Genomic DNA, 13042 nt, shown 5'->3' with positions numbered 1-13042 from the left:
TAACAATTGGACAAATAGGTATCTTTCCGTTGGAGGGGAATGAGTTATGAGTTATAGTAATAGAGAGAGATCACCAGCACAGTAGTTTTTGAACTGTTCGACTGTGATACACAGTAATAAATACATTTTAATTATCACCTGGTACACACACACACACACACACACACCCACACACACGTGCACATGAACAACTTTTGTGACATTGCTTATGCTTACATTAATGCACTCGAACATATTCTGTTACTTCATTAAAACCAGTGCGAGTCATGACCTTTTAAACTGATTTTATGTCACATAAATGGGATCCATACATTAGACAAACTAAACTGGCTCTTGCAGATGTATTCCCACATGGAAACATGAGCCAGGGGAGTTAAGAGTTCCTTTTGTTTGCTTATAAAGTGATATCATTTCTACCCACAGCCTGGCTACCTAATCATTAGAGGAGGTCATACTATCTTAACTTGAGAGGAGGAATTACCTATCCAGATACTGGATGGAGAACATCAAATCTCAAATGTATTTACTACCCCTCAGTGCTTCTCATCTACTGTGAAAGAAGATAAATATATGTAGGATTGCCTGAAGGGTCATTCTGTTCCTCTCTAGATGCTTAAAAAGCTTTTCCTAGATTAAGCCAGGCCAGAGAAGTGTATTCTCATACTGTACAGTTCTCTACCCCTAGAGAATACCTTCTACTGAACTGCATTTAGGTGTTATGTCACTGGTCCCCATGGAAGGAGTGTATAAGACTTTACCCTATGTTACTCATTGCAATTCTTTTTTTCATTGCAATTCTTTAAGGGTAGTAGTCAAACAGTGTGAGCCATCTTTAGAAAGACTCAAAGGAGAATTTACTCTTTATTTTTGGTATCAGGAGTGGTGCTTTTTCATAGCACCTGGTTTATTTTTGTATTAGACACAGTGATTCATGTAATGGATCATGTTGCCCTATTTGTGTCAACAGCTAGAAAGCAGAGAGCTAAATTTGCAGCCTACATATATAAGACCAAATCATACACAATTTCTTTACTGACATCATCATCTTGGGTGCTTTTTGGCCTCTCAGCCAAAAAAAAAAATTTTCCGTTAGTCCTAATGTTCTCATATATTTAAAAAATCTTATAGTTTGTATGCTACTTCAAGTCCTTTATAGGAATGAATATTTATAATTAGCTACTGCTGAAATTAGGTTTTAAAAGACAAATAAACTGAATTGTTAGAATAGAAAAATTGAAAAGTTTGTGATTTTGATAAGTTTCTTCATTTGTTTGGTTTAAAAAATTATTTGAGTAAGCATTTATTGTTAAAAATCTATTTAAATTTATCCCCATATCATGGACAAATATTACTTTTAAAACATTTAATACCTGTTGGTATTAAGATAAAACATGATTTTGGAGGATAAAACAAACCTTGTAGATTACTCAAATCTTTTCTGGAATGAGGTTGAATATAAGCTAATAAATATTAGAATTAAATGTTTTTAGTTACTTCCATCTAACAATGGTAATAAAATAATAAGAAATTCTGTAAGTTGTATATGTTATCCTTTTTAAGTACATAAAATCATGTTACATACAGAATACTTTAAAAACGGAGTTTACAATTTCCCAAATAAATTTCTGCTAAGTTTATTCTATCACTTGGCAAGCACTGTTTTTAACCAAAATAAGTTTATCACGCTGTTGGAGATGTATTATACATTGTTTAACAATTACTTAAATTTGAAAAGAGGATTTAATTAATTTTGATTTATAATTTTAATTTAGCCATTTATATACTTTGATCTCTATAGTTTTATTAGCAAATTTCAGGATATTGTCTAATGCTATAAACCTTACATTCCAAATAGGTTTTAGAATGATTTGAACATTATAAGAACTTAGGGTTAATCAATGAATCAGTGAGAACATGGAGATATCTTAACAAAATATGAATTTTTCAATTATAGAATTGAGTATAAATGTCAGCCTTTTTCTGAAATTGTAAATTAACAAGTCACCCAAGAAGTAGGCAAATGGTATTGGTTATTGAGGTTAGGAAAAAGGTCAGGCTTTTCAAGTAGTGTTGTAAGGTTGGTGTGAAATCTGTTCATCATAGAGCCGTAAAACTCAGCTCATACTTCTGAACATGATATGTATAAATACAGAACTGTGGTGAATACTGTTAGCGTTAGTATGGGAAGAAAGCGTGTTTTTGGAAAACTAGACACTCAACCCTGTACGACTTTTATTAAATACATTATAATGTCCACAATTTAGTCTTTTCTCAGTGATTCAGGATCACTTAAAAAGTAGAAGAAGTATTAGATAATAACGAAATGAAGGACCCCTATTATGTATGGCCCTGGAACTTTCATGAATAATTCCCCAGTGTTCACTGAACTCATTTTTTGTTTTGTGTTACTTTCTCAGAAGAATATTTATATTTGTTAAACATCCTTCTGGTATAGAGTTGTTCTGTGACAGGTTTGTCTTTAGCTTGGCATAATGCTTTAAGTTCATGTATAAGTAATGATTTCTATATTTTCTATAAACATTAACAAAATTTGTTAGAATCATCACTGATCTTAGAATGGAAATATATATAATGCTTTGAATGTGCCCTTAAATAGCTTCTGTGTTCAGTGAAACTCAGCATTTTGATCTATTCTTGCAGGGTTCATGCTTGAACCAGATCCAGAGCGTAGACCTGATATATTTCAAGTGTCCTATTTTGCATTTAAATTTGCCAAAAAGGATTGTCCAGTCTCCAATATTAATGTAAGTAGTTTTTAAAGTGGGATGTGAATTTAAAATCCATTTTAAACACACACATACAGACTTTTCAGAGTTATTTGTTTCATGACAAGTAGTCTAATAGTGTGTTTGTGATTAGTGTTTTTGATATAAGTTGTATACTGAAGTGCCAAATTGTATACTGAAGTACTCTGGGGAGCTACAGTAGACTTGGGGGCAGTACATGATATTTTACATATTTGAGAGAAACACAGTGACATCTGTCTGATACAGCACAAACAACACATTGTTTGGGCCAACCTATTAAAAAAAACAAGACTTACTTTATTTTGGGGGGGGGCGGGAACTAGGAGTGTCATGAAAAATTACTGAGACACTAAGCACTCTGTACACTGAGAAAGTTTGGTTACGTTTGGTGTAAAGAGTATTGGCATTGTAAATGGAAAGACCGGGAGTCAATTATGTCTTTATCAGTGACTAATTTTATATACAGTCATCCCTCAGTATCAGCTAGGGATTGGTTCCAGGATCCTACCTAGATATCAAAATCTGCGGATGCTCAAGTCCCTTATATAAATGGCATGGTATTGTCGTATAATCTGTGTGATCTTCCTGTATACTTTAAATCATCTCTAGATTACAATATAATGTAAAAAGTTATTATATTGTTTAGGAAATAATAACATGAAAAAAAAGTCTGTACATGCTCAGTACAGATGCAACCATCATAGGCCTAACTACATTGTACACATTAGCAACAACATAACATTTTTTTCCCCCCCGAATATTTTCGATCCGAGGTTCATTCAGTCCGCAGATGTGGAACTCACGGATATAGAGGGCCGACTGTATTTTGGGAAGTTTCTTAATATTTGTTTCTTTTTCTGTAAAACAGGGATAGTAATTATGAGGACTTCAAATAATGTAAAACCGAGTGCCTAGTCTATGGAAAGTGCTGAGCTGGTAATAGCTAGTATCATCCAAAGGCTTTGAATTCTATTCAGTGTCTATCTGCACGCTGTACTTAATCACATCAGATTCACAGGGTATGGCATGTCTCTGCTAATTTTGATAAAGGTCCAGAATCATCACTGATTTTAAGCCATTCTCAACTTCATAAAGATCATTCTGGCCTCACTCGATCTTACAGATTTTCCTTTGAATGTAGTGCAATCCACGCCTCTAAAAAAATGAAGGAAGCTGGTACCTCTTTTTTTTGTTTTTTGAAGACCTTACTATGTCTGTGTAATACATTCTTTGTTGAAGCTGAAATTCATGCGGTTCTAACATTCTAGTAATTAAAGTCGCTTTATTTGACATTTGACTGGAGATTTTTAGCTTTTCATTCAGCCAGCATTTATTGAGTACCTGCTGTAAGCCAAACGTTATATAGAGCATATACAAATGAGTAAGTAATGCCTCTGTTCTTGTTTTCTAGATTTTACCAGGGGTGTTATGAAAATTATTTGCAATATGTAGAAACAACACTTTATCCATATGCTTGGTGTTTGCTGCTTTTTCTAACGTGTGAAAAAGTCATTGACTACACATATTAATATAATCCTTCTTTTTTAGCCAAGATTTGTGTGTTTGTAAAGTGGATATAATGATAATGTTCTGTTCATTTTTGAAGGGTTTCTGTAGCATATGAATATGAAAGTGACATTTGTGTAACACGCATATGTTTGTAGATTAGATCTGACAAATATGTGTGAACAATTCGTAGGTATCTGAGGTGAAAGTAATATACGAGTGTCTCACAGGCAGTACTTTTAAAGTTTAAGTATATATCCATAGCATTTAAATAAAGTTTTCTGCAATACAGTAAAAAACTAAAATGACAAGTTTTATTTTTTTCTGTCCAGAATTCTTCTATTCCTTCAGCTCTTCCTGAACCGATGACTGCTAGTGAAGCAGCTTCTAGGAAAAGCCAAATAAAAGCCAGGTAGGCAAAGCTATGGTGAAATTTGAAAAGACTTTTTTAAAAAGGGAGCTCATTCTCATATTTAATCCTAGCACATGTAATGAATTAAATATCATCTACATCCCACAAAAAATGTTGTGTTCCTTCTTGCATATGGTGTAGAGTTTAAATAGCAAGTACAAAATAAGCATTTTTATATTAGAGAAAGGGTTTGATATCAGTCGCACTTGAACTGCTCACTCTCAGCAATAAAGAAGTGATTATGTAACTGATGATGTTACATTGGGTCATTTTGGGGGGGTGTTGTCATTATTTATCATATGACAAATCTAATTTATGAAATGTTATGTTTTGAGTTTATAGCCAGTGTGATTTTTTTTTTTTTTAATTTAAGGCAAGAAAAAATAGCTCTTATAGACAACTATTTAGAGCATTGTAAATTCATAAACTATTTCATGTTTTCTAATACATATTTACAATGTATAAATGTGTATTACTATGTATAACTTATAATACTTTTAAGGCTGGTAAATAAATGTTTTAAATCATTTTTCATATTTATTTACTGCATTAATAAGTTTAATTATGTAGGTTAAGACCTGAATCTGATTAATGATTGAATTAATGATTAATTGTTTTCTTATGCTTTTTTTGAGTTTAATAGTTAATAAGCAGGACTATATTTTAGAGTATCATATTATATATTATTATGTAACATCAGGTATAATGTTACATTTAGTGAGATTTCTTGGTCACAACTTTTTTGTATTGTGTTTTACCTATACAAATTATTTTATTTGACATAAAATATATTTGTCATATACCAGTTATATGCAAGATATAGATACTGGAAATGCAAACAAAAAGAAGCAGTGTTTATTCCCAAGGAGTTCCCATTCTAATGAAGATAGACAAGTAGAGAATTCCAACCTGACAGATAGATATCAGGCAACTCAGAGTGGAGGAAGGAAAAGACCTGGAGCAGAGAAGACAGGAGCACAGAAAGAATCCTTTCCCTGGGGGTGGGGGGAGCTGAGCTGTTGCTTGAAGGATAATAGTCCATCACCTGGAATGGTGGGAGTGAAATTACAGCAGGCAGGCACTTCAGGCAAGCAGAATGGCCTTTGTAAAACTGCAAGGCTGGAGCATAGGGGACACATGGGAGTGGTGGGAAGTGAAGCTGAAGAAGTAGGTAAGTAAATCAGGAGCAACTTTGTTTATGTGTCAAGTTCAGAAATTCAGCCTTTGGCCTTTAGGGCAGTGAATTTGCAACCTTGTGTTCAGTGTTCAGTTCTATATAGAACCTGGTTGTAACGTGTTATCAATAATCTATTATTTATAAATTGTTAAAATACCATTTGGGAATGACTTAGTTTTTAAAAACTTGTGGCACCACTCTGAAAATGTATTCATTCACTTGAATTTTAAAATATTTTTGAGTAAGAGATGCAAGAGTGAATTTACATCTAACTTGCAGAAATCCAGCCTGACAAACTGTGTGTCCTGTCTGTGACCTACCTGTAGTTAGCAACTGTTGTAGAGTTGAGTGGTAATTATGAAGTATTGTAGAATTGTCAGCTGAATTTTATTGTTACTTGTGTTTTTTTAGTAATTATTTTGTCAATGAATAAATCTTTAAGAAAGTAGATAAATAGATTTTAAAAAGCTTGAGTCAGCTGAATAAAAATAATGATGCTTTGTTTTCACCATGACACAAGTTATAGTTATACAGTTATAAGCAAATGAAATAGTTAACACAGCTAAAATTCAGGACTATTCATAGTATGCTAAAATCTATACATTACGTATCTTAAAAAAATAAGGTTCATTGGTCAATAATACCGGGGGTGCCAAAACAAGTATACAAGTGGACACTTTGGTCAACGTTGCTCAAGCAGTAGTTCGTCATAATCAGAAGTGTCTGGACGCTGATGGTAACCACTTTGAGTACGTCTTGTAATTGCAGAAGTCAAACATGACTTGTATTTATCTTTTGTGATCGGGTATATATTGAGTATTACAATTTTAATATAGTTTTCCTTTCTTAAAATGTGTACACATTTTTTTGGCACCCTCTGTATAAATCAGGATTTCCAAGTGGGAATTCCCACCTATTCTCAGGAATTTTTTTCGCTTTCTCATTACCGAATCCCAAGAAAAGTTGGTTGGGAAATCGGGAAAATCGGCTCCTTGAACCCAGGTGGTTGGTAGTATCTGCCGTCACTTTGTGGAAACGATTCATTGTGGAGAACAGAAAACAGTTTATATCTCGGGATTCGGGAACAGGAAAGGGAAAAAAATGCCTGAGAATGGGCGAGAATTCCCGCCTAGAAACCCTAGTATAAATACTATATTGATAGTATCAGTAAAGAACTTGAAAAAATTTAAATGTATATAAAACCTCATAAAAAAATAAGTCTTTTTTCCATTAAAAGGCATATTTCCATGGGGATGGTGGGAGGTGAGAAATCTTTAAATACCTATTATCATTATTGGCATGTTTTAAAGCTTTTATGAATATTGTCCATCTGCCCTGCCTTCAATCTGTGACATCGTTTGCTTTACTTCTTAAAAGCCCCTTTCCGCCCCTAAAAATGTGCATCTGCTCGTGAGACTGTTAAACACATGAAACCTATGTGACATATCTGAAAGGTGGAGCAGTTGAGAGTCACTGTCCTGGCAGATGGAAACACTGAAGGATTTTAAGAGAAGAGAGAGTGTCTGCATTTTAGAAGATTGCTCAGGTGGTAGGAGGAAAGAAAAGAAGGGAAGTAGAGAGAACAGTGTGTGTCTGTGTTGTACCAGTGCAGACGAGGCCGTGCAGCAGCGTGATGCTAGTAATTACTCAGCCTTTCATTTCAGTCAAGTTTGTATCATCACTTTGCCTAATCTGTCCAGGCATTTTCTTCCCATTTCTTCACACAGAATGTTCAGTTTCTTTTCACTGTCTAATGAAAGCATATTTATTTTTCATCTCCAGTTCCTACTGAAACCTTCTCTAGTCAGTTTAGGGTAAAGGTAGAATTAATGATTCATTCATGAACCTTGGCAGTACTTGCTTGGCAATGATTATTTTTATTGTGTTAAATTTTATTATATTTTCATGAACACATGCCATACCTCTGTAAGGTATACTGTAAATTCTTTGAAGACAAGGTATTGTGCTGTGTTTGCTGGCTATCAGTAATTGTATGTTAGATATTGATACATTGGTAAAATAAATGAGGAAACACTAGACTAATCAAAGTCTGCAAAACTTCAGTATGCTTTTCAGAGATTTCTTATACTTAGGTGTTGTGAATCTCTATGGAGCGATTTAGAATAGGAACGAGACAGGGTGAGAGACCTCGCCTATATTGCCCACTTAATAAAGAATGGATAGACAAATAGGAAGATTGTATACAATATTTACTCCAAGTTTCTTGAACGTAGGGAGTACAACGTTGGTTTTAGTGCCACATCCATAGTTTGAATTCAGTAAATATTTGATTATCATTAAAATGAGATCTTTTATTGCCGTTTAGTTGAATTCTAATATGACTTGTACCATCCCCATCCCATCTAAAACATAAATGTTATATTTAGAATGTATTTCTACAATTTTCTAAAATCTGTCGATTCAATTTCACTTTCTTAGAAAGATAGTTGTGAACAGGGCTCCCTCTTGTGGTACATACAGGTATAAGAAAGAACTGTAGGTCTGTGCAGTTACGGTACACAGGATTTTCTCCAGAGGCAGCAGATGTGCGCTTAATAAATCATGTATGCAAAAAATTTAAGTATTAAATCACTTGAAAATATGCTCAGGGAACTTAAGGTAAAGAGATTTTATTGCATTCCTGTTGAAAAGTGAACATATGACTATTAAACATATATTATATTTGAGTTTTTGTACTGAATTTATAGAAAGCAAAAGTTAGTAAATATGCAAGTTAAAGATTTTTCCTAGGTTTTCTTGAAAGAGAAGAGCAAATATCTGTATCTTCTCAAATTATATTTAGTGTCTCTTGTTTTTCAAATTATGCTTACCATTTGACCGTCCAGGTCTGTGGCCTAAACTAAGTCCTAGTGGGAAATTTTTATATAATTTCCACTCAGTGTTTTAAGTAAAGCAAAGTTAAATGTTTAAGAAGTTGAATGTGAGCAGGTAGCTCCACTTGTTAAAAGTTTTGGCTTTTTTTGTTTTATATGTCCGAGGGCACAGTCGTTTCTGTTTTCTTTTGTTAAGCCTAGAGTCCCAGCTAAGGAAGACTGTTAATTTGTTGTTTCTTATTTTTATTTATCTGACTGGTTCAGAGAGTTGGCTTTTGGTTTTGTCCAAAACCTTATGATAAGGTTTCTGTTTGTTTCTTTTATTTCATCTCCTTAAGAGCAATATTACACTCTTTCTGCCAGCTTCAGTGGCAGACTGAATGATAGCATACTGGTTTAAAGAAAATGGCTAGATTTATTTATTTTCCTATCTTCATTAAGTATTTAATACTTGAGAATGAGACTTAGGAAGGAGCCAAGAAGACAAACATCCTCATAATGATTAAAATGTGTCTGTTGAAATAGATGCTTTAGAGAACCAATAATAAATTAGAAATAATCCCAATATTGAATGAAATGTATTCTTCTGTTGCAGAATAACAGATAACATTGGACCAACAGAAACCTCAATTGCACCAAGACAAAGACCAAAGGCCAACTCCACTACTGCCACTCCCAGTGTGCTGACCATTCAAAGTTCAGCAACACCTGTTAAAGTCCCTGCTCCCGGTGAATTTGGTAACCACAGACCAAAAGGTAATATAGTCCTTCCAATTATTAGCAAGCTTGCTATTGTGAAATAGATAATGTAGTGCTTCCGGAAACTTACTGCTGAAGTCTAATCAGCTCAGCTAATTGTTTTCCTGAAGTTGTAAGCAAAGGTAAGTTACTGGCATATAAGAATATGGCATACAAAGCTCATGATTTCCTTATCCGTAGAGTCATCAACTAGTAGGGTTTGTGGTTGATAATGAAGTTCAAGAATATAGCAAATTCTGTATTGTATTGGAAAGGGAAAAGAAGCTCTAGCCTTTCAAAGTTCGGTGTCTTTGCACTGAATCTAGAGTCTTGGCAAAGGAGACTGTCTTGGACCATGTGGACATTACAGTGTAGAAATTTGTGTTCTCATCTCATTTTGAGAAAAATTGTTTTTCTAATCTAAGATATCTCCTAAGCATTATACTATAGTATGGAACCTAAAAAAAAATTTTTCCCCAAGGAAATATCCCTAATATTAGAGAGTAAGTAAACTTGTTCTCTCAAGGGTTGGGGGACATAACCTGAAGTCTCACCTCAAGAAAAACCCTGTTTGGCACTTTATTTCATAATCTCCGTTTTATTTTAATGTTAAAATATTTCCAATTAAATTGTTATAAATCAGGATACTCTAAATGGTTACAATTCCACACTTTGAGGCTTATAAACCTGGATTTGAGTCCTATTTCTTCCATTTTTTAGTAATGTATGTTAAGAAAATGCTAATACCCACCTTATAGGATTGTTGTGTAAGGATTAAATGACGGTTTAATATAAGGCCTGCCACATAATATTTCCTTAAGGAATGTTAACTATTAACTACCATTATTGCTATGAAGTAAAGTATGTGCTCAGGTTAGATAATGTTTATGTTACCTGAAGTATTGGGGCACACCTCTGTGGTGGTCAGGTGTACCAGATGGAGGAGTAGTCCGTGGAAAAGGTGAAAATAAGGGAATTTGGAATCTCTTGTGTCCAATTCTCATTTTACCATTTCTTAGCCTCTTTTATAAAATGGGAATAACAGCTACTTTTCCTGTTATAAGGAGTAAATAACAAGGTGTGTGGTATCGAGGAAAATTCTGTTTCATAGTAAGCATTCAATGTTAGTTTCTCTTTTTTCTCCCTTTTTGGATTTGGAGATGCTATTAGTCTATTACGTATCAATGCCCTTCAGCCAAAGACCACCAGGAACAAACTTGTAGTTGAACAAAAGGGTTTTATTACTCGCGTACCTTGGGAATCTGTGGGAGTGTCTCGGTAAGATGGTGTTCGAAAAACCTTATTAAGGGATTTGGGCTTGTTTTAAGTAGCTTTGGGGAGACTTTAAGGAAGTAGGGCTTTGCTCTGGATTGGAAGCTGTCATGAAGCTCGGATATGCTATAATTAGGTATCTTAAATTTTATCTGGAAGGAGGGAAGCCAAAGCCTCCGTTGGTAAAGAAGCATCAGTCAGTCTCCTTAGACAGGACAGGGAGAGGTTTGGTCACTTTTGTGGTTTGGACAATGTTCCTGATTTTTGTCAGTGTTAGGACATGACTGTGGAGTGATCTTGTTCTGATCCGTCAGTCACAGAGGGGCTCAGTTCTGCGAAACTGTTTGTGTTCATCTGGAGTAACCACGGCCCAGCTGTGAGTGTCAGGCCTGTTCCCCATGTCAGGGGCAGCGCTTCTCTTTCTTACATGCTTCCAGCTTAAGGTGGAAAAATAATACTCTTTGTCCCACATATGTTCATCTTTTACATTTGTCCCCCCATTAAATATTATACAGAAAGTAACATATGAAATGAATATAGTCTTTGAAAATATTTAGACAATCCAGAAATATTCAGGGAAGAATCATTCTTTTTCTTCCCAGGGCAAACTGGCAGCAGTTTAGTGTGCATCCTCCCAGTCCCTTTTATGTTCTTGCATGTGTACATACAGACACAGATAATTCTTGTCGTTTTTTGGATACAGTATGAATACATGGATCATCCTATACGTAGTTTTCTGCAATTTGATTTTTTTTAACTTACTGTATTTTGGAGAGCTTTTCACAATCAGTGCATATAGCTCTACCATGTAGTATCATAGGGATGATATTTCATAGTATGAGTATACCGTAGCTTATACAGCCATTTCGCTTGTTTCCAGTATTGGCTACTATTAATAGTATTGCGGTGTGCATTCTTATAACAGACTTTTGATTTTCATGTTAGAGCATTTTTCTGAGGAAGATATTAAAAAGCATATTTACTTAAAATTTGTTAGATACTGCTAAATTGCTATCCAAAAGGACTTCAGAAATTTATATTACCATCAACAGTGTGAGTGCCCTTTCAGTCCTTTCTTTGTCAACACTTGATAGTGTTGGGTTTTTAAAAATGTTTCCCTATTGATAGGTGACACTATTTTGTTTATATTTTAATATTCCTGATTAGTAGTACTCTTTCATATGATTACTGGCCATTTGTTTTCTTCTGTGAATTAGCTTTTGCAATTTTTTATGAGATTTGTCTTTATTTTTTATTGCTCTGAAGGTTTTGTTTTTATGTGTTTTGAATATTAGCTTTGCCAAATAATTATTTTCTTCCTGTTTATCATTTGTTTTTAACTTTGTGAACTCCTTTAACTTCTCTGAGCCTTCAGTTTCATCATTTGCAAAATGGGGAATAATAGTAGGAGGATTATTAATGATGTACATACTTCAAAACATGTTTTCATGTGGGATTCTTGTGATGTTGTTTCCGAGTTCTCTGGTGCTCTGTGGCCTTGGCTTGAGAACCAAGGAGCTCTGTTCAGCTTGAATGATGCTAAAGAAAAGTCACAGCTTGTGAGATGAGAGGTGAGCCTCATGAGTTATTGCATGATGATCATTGGTTTGTGTTTGGGCTTCACCCCCAGCCACGAGTGCTTTCCAGCTGGACATCAGGGCCCTAAAAGAAGAATGGATAGCTGAGGAGCATAACTTTTAAAACTCTTTCCAATTAGAAAGAAATAACACTTAAAAGGCTAATGGTGGTTATGTCTGTGAGGTAGAATTATAGTTTTAATTTTCTTCCATATATTTTCATAAATACTTTCAGGAGTAATTAAAATGAACAAACATTTTCTTATAATTGGAAGAATTAGAAATAGTTATAAAACTATTGTCATAGAGTGTTGTACTTAAGGCCTGGGGGGAGGTATGAAGATATCAACATTGATGAAAAAGAATCCTTCTCTTCCTCCTTCTGCTCTCCCTCCTTTTGTTCCCCTAGGATTAAATAGTTGCATTTTAATTTACGGTTACTCATTGGAAGAAAATATAGAAATTACAGTGTATTTCATTTCCTCTTTTGCTGTTGTGTGTATCTTATTTTTCATTAATTTCAAAAGTTTATTCATAGGATTTTCCTAGGGTAAAATTTAAGAAGCTTGTAAGTAAATATCCATTTAGGAGACAATGTTAATAGATTAATTGCAGTAGCATTTATTGAACATCTATTATATAAAAGGTTCCTTGGGGTGCTAAGCGATAGATAAGTCACCACTCCATCCCTTAGGCGTCCTAGTAAGCAATTAATACGTGCAAGGCAGCATGAAATGTTACAGACTGAGTGGAAGTGT

The 13042-nt window shown here is 34.3% G+C and overlaps 1 protein-coding gene across 2 annotated transcripts in view; it reads left to right on the top strand.

Annotated features, from left to right (window-relative positions):
- BMP2K (BMP2 inducible kinase) overlaps positions 1-13042 on the top strand; it is a 114998-nt gene that overhangs the window by 66998 nt on the left and 34958 nt on the right. For both annotated transcript variants that reach the window (XM_019720179.2, XM_074324418.1), the window contains exons 8-10: positions 2662-2765; positions 4607-4686; positions 9293-9453. In XM_019720179.2, coding sequence (XP_019575738.2) covers positions 2662-2765; positions 4607-4686; positions 9293-9453 — 345 coding nt within the window. The remainder of the gene's footprint in view (positions 1-2661; positions 2766-4606; positions 4687-9292; positions 9454-13042) is intronic.

Source organism: Rhinolophus sinicus, linkage group LG02, assembly GCF_036562045.2.
Source record: "Rhinolophus sinicus isolate RSC01 linkage group LG02, ASM3656204v1, whole genome shotgun sequence".
In the NCBI taxonomy this organism is placed as follows: domain Eukaryota; kingdom Metazoa; phylum Chordata; class Mammalia; order Chiroptera; family Rhinolophidae; genus Rhinolophus; species Rhinolophus sinicus.
Note: the sequence above shows the minus strand (reverse complement) of the source record. Positions and strands in the feature narration are given on the sequence as shown.